The sequence below is a fragment of the Zophobas morio genome, unplaced genomic scaffold (assembly GCF_036711695.1).
Source record: "Zophobas morio isolate AGI-343-1 ecotype UQ-CSIRO unplaced genomic scaffold, CSIRO_AGI_Zmor_V1 ptg000007l, whole genome shotgun sequence".
Taxonomy (NCBI): domain Eukaryota; kingdom Metazoa; phylum Arthropoda; class Insecta; order Coleoptera; family Tenebrionidae; genus Zophobas; species Zophobas morio.
Genome location: NW_026972112.1, coordinates 7,180,183 through 7,192,354, shown reverse-complemented (window position 1 = coordinate 7,192,354; position 12,172 = coordinate 7,180,183). Strand labels below are relative to the sequence as shown.

The following is a 12,172-nucleotide window of genomic DNA, read 5'->3' as shown; positions in this document are numbered from 1 at the left end:
CAGTGAAGGGGTAAATGTAAAGTTAGATTCAGATTCAATAGTGAAAAAACTGAACGTAAATATCAAGGTTTCAAAATATCTATCACTGGGTCAAATGAATGAGGCTGAAATATTTTTACTTAAATACCCAAAATAGATCAGAATGATAATGAAGGACGTCCAGATATAGCTAGTATATATAGTATAAATAAAAAGAAAAGGAGCTAAGAAGAATTTCACATTAAAACAGTATTATGATTTAATGAAGTACGTATTTTGTTTACTTCGTACATTACTGGTGACCCAGATCTGATCCAGTAAATATCACTTTCCATAATGGACTTTATGACCTTGCTTATTCTAGTGTACATGGGTACATAACAATTAAAACAATTCGTTTTACCAAATTTTTTATTGTGAGACAGTAAAAAGAAACTATGGTATTCGAATAAACACTGAACCAGAGTGAAATTTTCTACGTTTTCATGGCGCGTTTTTGACATTTTTAATTTCATATTACTTTGAAAACTAATATACAGGGTGAGCACCATGAGTATACAGTGTTTTATTTTTGAGTCACATAACTAAGTTTTTTTCAATAGAACACCTATATATTTTTGTAGATTTTCATTAGCGTCTCCCTAGACTTCAATTTTTTTGGCAATGCAAAGGTTTACAAAAAAATCGCAAAAATGTTGATGACCTATGATTGTTGGTAAAAATTGGATTTTATTTTTTGCAGATACCGCGAAACAACGTCATTGTAACGTAAATATTAAAATGTTTATAGTTGGAATTAAGGTAAGAATAGGCGTTTATATAAGAACAGCTACAGAATTTCTTTTGAGCACGAAACGTGAGACGATTCACCAAGGTAGTCAAGATGGACAAAGCACCATGTGATAAAAACCACCTCAACCTCGGCTTGCATGCAAGTTTTTGTGCAGTTTCATCAGATTTTGCATAAAAAAATAACATTACAACCGGTATTTTGCCAATCATCGCGTCTAAATTAATGCTTTGAGCCTTTGCATCTGTCAAAAGGAGCGCCCGATCATTATAAAGCCTTAAAAAATGCGATGGTCTATTCGATTCAACGCAGTACAGGGAAAAATACATTAAAATGAGCAAATTTTGGCATTTTCGGTGAAAATTCAAATTCGGAAAATAATTTCAAAGTCGTACACACTAAGGTTAACCTGTGGAAGTAAAACTGAGCTTAACTGTCGAGTAAAAAAATTGCTACCTCCTACTTTACGTTCTACCAGATCAAATCTGCATATGCACACAAGAGCATATGCAGACGTATACAATGAACGAGCTCTCAAACGCACTTTTGAACTTCAGAGGAAAGAAATGTTGTAGATGTTGTGAAAGGACAACGTCTGTGCGTTTATTGCTGGTCATAAATTATTCTAATAAGTCCTGCTTGACCCCAGTGAAATACTGCAACATCTCTGCTAGAGATTAGAACATAATTTCTAAAGAAAGTTTTGAAAAGTTGCGTTAAAATCCTCAAGAAATTCCGGGAACTACATTTCGACGAAATGATTGGAAAAACACAACGTGTTGATGATCCCGGAGCAAAATTTTCGAAAATTTTGGTGTGAAAATGGAGTTTTTAAAATAACTGGAAATTTACCAGTTTTCATTTTAACGATTCAAGCAAAGTATAACTTCAAATTTGGAAAAATTGTAGGAATTTTTTAAAAAGCCGATACAAATCTTCCACTAGTCGAAATCTACAAGAAAATGTCTTGAGGTAGTTTTCGAAGACTGGTCGAAAACGGTCAAAAATTCATAGGGGTGAAATCATTGTAAAAATAAAATTTTTGAGAAAAGTTACCTAAAAATTCTGCAGAATATATTTCAACGAGTTGATTTGAAAAACATAATTTGTTAATGGTCCCAGAGCAACACTTTAAAAAAACTCGGTTCAAAAATGTCATTTCTAATATCTCGAAAGTTGTCATTTTTCATATTATCGATTTTGGAAATTTTTAAATTTTAGAAGAAATGAAGCTGAAAATAACGTATACAAGTCGAAATGGCTGAATTTAATGGGATAATCGACGAACTGATTCGAAAAACATAATATGTTGATGATCCTGGACTAAGATTTTCAAAAAATTCAGTTTGAAGTTGAAATTTTGATGGTCTTAAAAATCGTGATTCTCGAAGAAATGAAGACGAAAATCTACAAAAAAATGCCTTTGGATAATTTTCGAAGAGTGCTTGAAAAACGTTAAACATCTCAAAATTAAGAAAAACTAAGATATTTCGGGCTGACTCAAAAATAATTTATAATTGGTCCCGGAAATTCGAAAAAAACCGTTTGCAAATATATTTGTTAAACAATAATATGTCGAAAATTGTGAATTTTCATTTTATCGATTTTAGAGAAATTTTCGAAAAAATGAAGCCAAAAATAAATTCTACAATCAACAACAAACTGCCTTCAGGTAATTTTCAAAAGGTACTAGAGAAACGGTCGAAATTCGTACTACTTGAATATTTGAAAGTTTTGGAAAGTTGCGAAAAAATCGTCAAAAAATTCTGGAAACTGCAGTTCGACGGAATGATTAGAAAAACACAATTTGTTGATGGTGTCGGAGCAAGAATTTTGAATAAATCGGTTTTTACTAATTTTGGAAACTCTGTAGAAATTTTTGAAAAAATCCCAAACAAAATTTCCGCAGTCTAAATCTATAAGAAAATGTGATTTGATAATTTTAGAAGGCTGCTCGAAAACGGTCAAAAATTCCTAGGAGGGAAAAATTTATATTTTTGAAAAGTAGCCTAAAAATTCTCGGAAATACAATTTGACCAACTGATTCGAAAAACATAACTTGTTAATGGTTCCGGACCAAAATTTACAAAAAATGCAGTTTGAAAATGGAACTTGTACCTATTTCGATAATTCATTCACTTTTCATTTTATCGATTTTGGAAAAATTGCTGGAATTTTCCAAAAAAATGAAGGTGAAAATACCTTCTATAAATCGAAATCTACAAGAAAATGGCATTGGGTAATTGCCCAAATTTCACTTCAAAAAAAAATTTTGAATTTTTGAAAGCTTTTCGAGCACCTAAAAACTTTCCAAAAATTCTGGAGAATTCATTTCGACGAGCTAATTCGAAAAACATAATTTGTTGATGGTCCTGAATCAAGATTTTCGAAAAATTCAGTTTAAAAATGACATTTTTAATTATTTCGAAAATCGTCATTTTTCATTTTATCGATTTTTAAAAAATTGTTGAAATTTTCCAAGAAATGAAGACGAAAATTTATAAAAGTGTCTTTGGATAATTTTCGAAGGATGCTCGATAAAAGGTCAACAGTTTTCGAGCAGATGCAAATTCGAAAAATTCCGTCTGAAAATAAATTTTTGAAAAAATAGGTCGAAGTTTTCATTTTATAGATTTTAGAAAGATTGTTTCAATTTTCGAAAAAAGGAACCCAAAAATAACTGTTACAATCTGTGACAAACTGTCTTAAGTAGTTTTCAAAGGGTACTGGAAAATCGGTGGAAAATTCGTACTTATCGAAAATTTGAAAGTTTTGAAAAGTTGTGTTAAAATCCTCAAAAAATTTTGGAAACTAAATTACGAAGAAATTAAAAAAAACATAATTTGTTGATAGTCCTGCTGGAGCAAGATTTTCGAGGATTTCGCTGTGAAAATGGAATTTTTAAAAAATCGCGACATTTACCGTTTTTCATTTTAACGATTCAGGAAAAATGTAATTTCTAAAAGTCGAAATTATCATTTCTCGTTCTATTGATTTTGAAAAAACTGTTGTCTGAGAAAATTTAACGAAAACAAACAGGATTAACCGACAAAATTTTTAGTTCTAACTAATTTGAGAGTGTAATTCTTTTTGTGTGTTTAATTTAGTTCAAGCTGATGAAATTTCGTCAATATTAAATTAATAAGACTGGGGATGCTTGTAGAATATAAAAAACTTGCAAATATTTGAACATTTATAAATACATACTTTGCACCTAGAAGAATTTCGAATTTAGTGGCGAAACGTGAGAATTTAAGAGATTTTAAAGATTGTGTGTATTTAATTTAGTTTAGGCGAAGGAAATTTCGTCAATATTAAATTAATATAAGACCGCCGATGCCTGTACTTGCAAATGCCTTCAAGTGTTTCGCAATAGCGATAAAGTTTATCCGAAGTTCCAAACGCCCACCGCTTATTGTTTTTGTGGTCTACCTGTACAGAATCCACAGCAAACTTCTCACATTTTACGCAAAACCGCAACGCCCCTTTTACACCTTGTACCGTTCCATTATCGTTTTAATCTGTTGTTTCATCGGAAACTTTAATTAAAATACGTTTTATTGCAGCAAAAATTGAATCCCTATATGGCTAAAATAATTTCGAAGTGAATATAAACACTAATAGGTGTTGGGATAATAAAGTTTGGTTCCATCCTGAATATTCATGTTAGCACCAATAAAACAACTACTGGTCTGCAATATTAATATTATTCGCGTATTTATGAATATTCAACTAGATTTAACTCGTCTGTAATTAAAATTAACCCCGCTGCACTCACCCCTTTGCACTTGTCCAGACACACGTTCACCGTCCCTTTGAACTGGACGTACGTCGACTCCGGGAACTTGAAGGCCCGGAATTTGGCGGCCAGGAAATCTCCGTCCACCGTGTTGAAGTTTTCGAATAAATAGGGATCGACCGAACACCTGAAAAATTATAACAAGCAAAGTTTGAACGAGCTGGTGATTAATTGGGAAAGTTGGGAAATTAGCCCCGAATTATAATTAATAGTCGGCGAAAAATTACCAGAGTCGTGTTCCGCTCTTTGTCCAAGAGTAAAAGGCTCTTTTCGAGTTAATGTTTAGTATTTTAATTTTAGGCTTATCCCGGAAACTCGTGCATAATTAAAAATACATTAAAGAATTAAAATTTAACTGAGCGGCTGAAAGCTTAAGACCCAAAACTGATTATTGTGAGTTTGCTCGTTATATTTTAATCAGAAAAGTTAGGCTTCTTCATGAAAATTAATAAAATTTTGCAGATTAGAACTTCATTTTCCTGTAAATTTATTTCCTCGTTATTGGAAATTTTGTGAGTGGGTGGTTCGCCAACAAGCGGAAAAATAACTTTTCGATGGTTTATTTGTCTCTCTCACGCACACGCTCTAATCGCGGAGGCAGATATAATTAGCGAAAAGCGATAAACACGGGGAATAAATATTTGTTCGGGCATTCTACTCTTCTATAGCCAAAAAAGTATATTCGAAAAGGTTAACACGCAAATTTTATTATAGGAACGCCAAAGTATAATTGGCAAACATTGTTGGTTGCCTACCCTCGCCCACAGTAACGGTGTTTGCTGAAGATACTTCGCTAACAGTATTTAATATTTTTACGGTTCGAATTTTTAATTTTTAGCTTCCTTTTTCGGAAAAAATGGGACTAATTTTAATATAGCCATTAAAAGCATAAATAAAAACAAAGATAAGTTTTTTTCTATAGTCGTATAACGTACTAATAGTCGTATGGCCACTTAAGAAATAAAAAATCATTTTAAACGTCTCAAAACAAATTTGTTTAAGCTATTGCGAAAGCAATAATCTTACTTGGTTTTAAAGAGTTTTGCTGTATTTAATTAATTTGTAAATTCGTATGTTTGCGATTTCTATTGGTTTTCTTTATTTGACGTTTCCACTGTGTTTACTTATTCATTAATTAATTTGCATTCACAATTTTTTTTATTTCCCATATTAGCGATTTTCGAAACCATTGGAACTCACTCCAAAAAAAATTGTTTTAATTTGTGGAAAACTTGTGGGAATTTTCTAAAAAATGACTTTTAGATGTCGAATTCTGCAAAAAATGTAAAAAATTCATATACTTATATCGAAAAATTGAAATTTTTAACAAGTTGGCAAAAAAATCGATGTGCTGACTCGAAATGCATGCTCCTGAACCAAGATTTCCAAAAATTCGGTTTGAAAATGGGACTTTTTAAAATATTATTCCAAAATTGTCATTTTTGGTTTTGTCGATTCTAGTAATACATATTGCTGGATTTTTTGAGGAAATGAAACAGAATTTCTAAAAGTCAAAATCTATAAGAAATTCTCTTCAGATAATTTTCGAATGGTGCTCAAAATTCAGTTCAAAAATCTGGACGATATTGAAAAATTGAGGTTTCTGAAAAATTGCAAAATATACCAAAAGAATCCGAGAACTACATTTGGACGAGCTGATTGGAAAAACGCAATTTGTTGATGGACAAGACTGTCGAAAAATTAAATTTCTACTGTTTCGAAAATTTTAATTTTTGATTTAATCGATTTTAGAAATACATATTACCGAAATTTTCGAAGAAATGGGGACGAAAGTGACTTCTATTAGTTGAATTTACAAGAAAACGTCTTTGGGTATTTTTCAGAGGGTGCTCGAAAAACAGTCAAAAATTCAAAATTTTGAAAAATACAAAAAAATGTCGTTCGTAAATATTCGAAAAATGGACAAAAATTGATACAGGCTTATTGGAAAAATTAAGATTTTTGAAAAGTTGCCTAAATATTCTAGGAAATACATTCGACGAACTGATTCGAAAAGGATTTTTTTTATTCTGGACCAAGATTTTAGAAACATTCAGTTTGAAAATGAAATTTTATTATTTATCTGGTAACTCGTCATTTTTCATTTTATCGATTTTGGAAAAATTGTTGAAATTTTGGAATAAATGAAGGCGAAATTGAAAACAGTTAAAGTTCAAAGTTTTTAAAAACTGAGATTTTTAAAAAATTATCTGACAGTTCTCAAAAAATTTTGGAAAATACATTTTTAGACAGTATTCAAAGTGTCCTGGGAAAACGGTAAAAAATTCATATTTATTGAATAATACTGCAAAGTTTTGAAAAATTACCTTAAAATCCTGAAAAAATAACTACATTTCGGAACTGATTCAAAAAACACAATTTGTTGATGGTACCGAAGCAAAATTTTTGAAAATTTCTGTGTAGAAATGGAAGTTAAATAATTCGAAAATTGTCATTGTTCATTTTAACAATTCTGGAAAAGTATAACTCCTATAAATCAAAATTTACAAGAAAATTACCTTGAGGCAGTTTTCAAAGATACTCGAAAAACTGTCAAAAATTCATACGGACTTAATTTATTGGAAAAATTAAGTTTTTTTAAAGATTGTCTAAAAATTCTAGAAAATACATTTCAACTAACTAATTCCAAAATCACAACTTATTAATGGTCCGGAAGCAAGTTTTCGAAAAATTTAGTTTGTAAATGAAATTTTTACCTATCTCGAAAATTGTCATTTTTCATTTTACTTCATCGATTTTGGAAAAATCGGTGGAATTTTCGGAAAAATGAAGGAGAAAATAACTTCTTCTATAAATCGAAGTCTACAAGAAAATGTTTTTGGGTATTTTTCGGAGGGTGCACGTGAAACAGTAAAAAATTCGAATTATATTCTTGAAAAGTTGTAAAAAAATTTTCAAAAAAATCTGCTAGACATATTTCCATGATCGGATCCACAAACCATAATTTATTGATAGTTGATGATGAAAAATTTACTTCAAACATGAAATTTTTTAAATATTTCCAAAATTTTCAACTTTTATTTTATCGATTTTGGAAAAAATGTTTCAATTTTCGAAGAAATGAGGTCAACAATAAGCCTATTAGCAAATGTCTAGGTAATTCAAAATTTTGAAAATTTGGGACTTTTAAAAAGTTGCCTAAAAATTCTCAAAAAATTTTACGAAATACATTTCAACGAGCTGATTTCGAAAACATAATTTGTTTCACATCTCGGAGTAAGATTTTCGAAAAATTTACTTTGAAAATGAAATTTTTTAAATATCTAAAAAAATGTATCAGTTTTCATCTTATCGATTTTGGAAAAACTATTTAAAAAATCTCTAAAAGTCGAAGTCTACCAGGAAATGCATGTAGACAATATTGAAAGAGTGCTCGAAGGATTATCAAAAATTCATAAGTTCTGAATTTACTGGAAAAATTGAGATTTTTGAAAAATTGTGGAAAAATTCCAGGAAATACATTTATACGAACTGATTTGAAAAACACCACTTTGTAAAAAAAATTTTATAAACTTCAAAAATTGCTGTCATTTTCATTTTATCGATTTTGAAAAAATTGTTGGAATTTTCGAAAAAATGAGGCAAAAATTACTTATCCACAGAAAAGTGTTTTTGCGTAATTTTCGAAAGGTCTCCCAAAAACAGTCATAAATTCAAAATTTTGAAAAATTGGGATTTTGGAAAAGTTGTCTAAAAATCCTCAAAACATTCTGCGGAATACATTTCAATGAGCTGATTCGCAAAACGTATTTTTTTCAATAGTGCCGGACCAAGATTTTCGAAAAATGCACTTTGAAAACGATTTTTTCAAATATCTCAAAAATTATTAAAAAAAAAATAGATAAGATGAACTTATCGATTTTGGAAAAATTGTTTAAAAAATCTCTACAAGTCAAAATCTACAAGGAAATGAACTTAGATCATTTTCAAAGAGTGGTACAAGAATTATTAAAAATTCATTAATGACTAAATTTATTGGAAATTTGAGCTTTTGAAGAGTTGTCTAAAAATTCTAGGAAATACTTCTCGACTACCTGATTCAGAAACTGGACTTGTTAATGGTTCTAGACCAAGATTTTCGAAAAATTCAATTTGTAAATGACAATTTTGCCTATCTCGAAACTTGTCCATTTTTCATTTTATTTTATTGATTTTGGAAAAATTGTTGGAATTTTTTGAAAAATAAAGACGAAAATAACTTCTATAAGTCGAAATCTACAAAATTCAAAATTTTAAAAATGGGTTTTTTGAAAAGTTGTCGAAAATATCCCAAAAAATTCTGCTATACATATTTCCACTTTTAAAATGAAATTTTTATAAATCTCAATAGTTGTCATTTTTCATTTTATCGATTTTGGAAAAATTGCTTGAATTTTAGAAAAAAATAAGCAAAAATAACTTCTTCAAGCCGAAATCTACATTTAAGTAATTTTAGAAAAATACACCAAAAACAGTCGAAAATTCAAAATTTTGGAAATTGAGGTTATTGAAAAATTGACGAAAATTTCTAGGAAATGCATGTCTACCAACAGATTTTAAAAATGTAAGTTTTCGATGGTTTTGAATCAAGATTGTCGAAAAATTCACTTTTAAAATGAAATTTTTGCAAATTTCAATAGTTGTCATTTTTCATTTGAATTTGAATTTTCGAAAAAATTAAACAAAAATAATTTTTTCAAGCCGAAATCTACATAAAAGTAATTTCAGAAAAATGCACCAAAAACAGGCAAAATTTCAAAATTTTGGAAATTGAGCTTATTGAAAAATTGACGAAAATTTCTAGGAAATGCATGTCTACCAACAGATTTTAAAAATGTAAGTTTTCGATGGTTTTGAATCAAGATTGTCGAAAAATTCACTTTTAAAATGAAATTTTTGCAAATTTCAATACATAGTTGTCATTTTTCATTTTATTGATTTTGGAAAAATTGTTTAAATTTTCGAAAAAATTAAGCAAAAATAATTTCTTCAAGCCGAAATCTACATAAAAATAGTTTCCGAAAAATGCACCAAAAACAGTGGAAAATTCAAAATTTTGGAAATTGAGGTTATTGAAAAATTCACGGAAACTTCTAGGAAATGCATTTCTACCAACAAATTTTAAAAGTGTAAGTTTTAGATGGTTTTGAATCAACATTTTCGAAAAATTCACTTTTAAAATGAAATTTTTACAAATCTCAATAGTTGTCACTTTTCATTTTATCGATTATGGAAAAATTGCTTAAATTTTCGAAAAAATTAAGTAAAAATAACTTCTTCAAGCCGAAATCTACATAAAAGTCATTTTCAAAAAGTGCACCAAAAACACTCGAAAACTTAAAATTTTGAAAAATTAAGATTTTTGAAAAGTTGCCTAAAATGTTTCAAAAAATTATGCGAAATACGTTTAAATGAGGTGCTTCAAGAAACATAACTTGTTGATGATAGTCAGGACCAAGATTTTCCAAGAGTTTAAGTTGAAAATATGATTTTTATACATTCCAAAAGTTATAATTTTTCATTTTAAATGAAGCAAAAATAACCTCTACAAGTCGAAATTTACAAAAATTGAGATTTTTGAAAAGTTGACAAGTTCTCAAAAAATTCTGCGAAATACATTTCCACAGGCTGGTTTAAGAAATATACGAGTACATTCTTCATGGTGAGGACCAAGATTTTTGAATAGAGTAGAATAGAATTATATTATTTTATTTACTATTTGACAGTTAGAAAAAATAATGTGTTTGGCCCGTGAAAAAAGTTTGTTTTCACCACATACGTACAAAATATGTATATAATTTATACTCATTTTCAAAAGGCATTTTACAAAGGTCATCAATTTAAAAAAAATCTAATATTTTGGTTGATTAAATTGTTTTGGGTGTAACTTAAAACGTGTGATAAAAATTTCCGTTTTCATTGAAAACTTGTTGACAACGCTGTAACTTTAGGGTCATCACCCACAAAATTTCAAAATTGCTCCTAGAATCTAGTTTTTGTCAAATTTTCTGTTGAATTGAATATAGTTTTTAAAAAAATTAAAAATTATGAATTTTTTATTACTTAATTACTTGTCATTCTTGTTGCATTATAACAACAGAAAAACCATGTGTTCGCATCCAGTTTTACCCAACTCCCAGCTGTTAAAATTTTAAGAAATCGCGTTCGCAAAAACCGCTTTCCGAAGAAGTAATGATTAAAAAAAACCAACCCACATTGAACAAACTGTCATGGAATTAACCTGACACACGTTCCATTTCCAAGACATTAAACTCTCCGCCATCATGAAAACCCGCTTCCCACAGAGTCAAAAACCCCATAATCCCATAATGGAATATTGGCAAATATTTCAGCCCACCACCGCCCATGCACTTACCCATTATAGATGATCGTCTCTTCTTGCGAATTCGTATCGGTGACTTGCATATGTGTCACCAAGAGCCCATAAATGGGAGCTGACGCTTTGTCGAGGAAAATCTCCATCTGGAGCGGAGTTCCGGGCGATACGTTCAATTCTCCGGTAACCAATTTCCCGGCTTGTCTTACTCCGACTCCCAGAATGGGTTCTGGAGCACGATATTCTGAGATATTCATAAACTGGAGATCCGCATCTCTATAAAAATGATTTTTATTCGCTTAGGGGTGAATTAATTTACGGGTGGAGTCTATAACTCGGATGAATTAGGTCTAAATTTGCATTGGAAGTAAAGACGTACATAAAAAAAATCTTGCGGAAAATTATTCCTGAAAGGTTCTTTTTTGATTAATGTTGCGTGACGCTTTTACCGACACAAGCTGAAATTCGTACATCTTCTAAAATAAATAAGAATTTTTTACTCACTCGGCCTCCTGGAATCCCGCTGGCAGCACGTCCCTCTTGCTGATGGTGTGGTTCCTTAAGGATAGCATCGAACACTTAACGTGCAGAGTTTCCCGAATTAACTTGGGTGTGGGCAATCCCTCCACATTTTCTTCGTTTTCTATTACTAATGTTTGGTAATAAATCTGCTTGCCCTGGAAGTGGAGGAAAACGAAACTTACATTAATTCTCCCATTCCGTACGTCAAAACACTTAATCAATTATTTCGAGGCAAGCGAAGTTTTCGCGTTTATTTATTACGGAAATCCGCCTTCTAACAGAATCTCGCAAAAATTATTTTCGAGATCGTCGAATTTACAAAGATCGGTTTTAATAATGCGCATATCTCGACTCGCTTTTGTAATTTAGCGTAATTGTAAATCGCTAAATTGCCCCAAGGCTTAAGTGCTACATTAGATATCTCATGATGAAGCTCAACCCACATGATTCAATTTTTCTACAAAACGGAGATCGTTTAGTTCGAGCTTAAACTTTTTTCTCGGCCGCACAATGCTAGTAATTTAGTTTTTTTCGACGGCTTTAAATTATCTTTTTGTTCAGGATAACGACATGGTAGATCGTTTACTTAATCACCACGTTTTGTAACCAAGTCTGTGATTAATAATTTTGAAAATGTTAATAAAACTGTTCCCGGTTTGTAAAACAAATAAAGTTTAAATCACTATATTTCTGGTTTTGCTCTATTTATTCACTTTAAAGAGCAATGGAATGATGGTCGCCTCAA

General features: G+C 30.3%; 1 protein-coding gene across 1 annotated transcript in view; it reads right to left on the bottom strand.

Annotated features, from left to right (window-relative positions):
• Window positions 1-12,172, bottom strand: part of LOC135124393 (uncharacterized) — a 171,496-nt gene that overhangs the window by 7,456 nt on the left and 151,868 nt on the right. The window contains exons 3-5 of the mRNA XM_064049439.1: window positions 11,410-11,582; window positions 10,945-11,181; window positions 4,548-4,695 (exon numbers count right to left, since the gene is read on the bottom strand). Of these exons, the coding sequence (XP_063905509.1) occupies window positions 4,548-4,695; window positions 10,945-11,181; window positions 11,410-11,582 (558 nt within the window). The remainder of the gene's footprint in view (window positions 1-4,547; window positions 4,696-10,944; window positions 11,182-11,409; window positions 11,583-12,172) is intronic.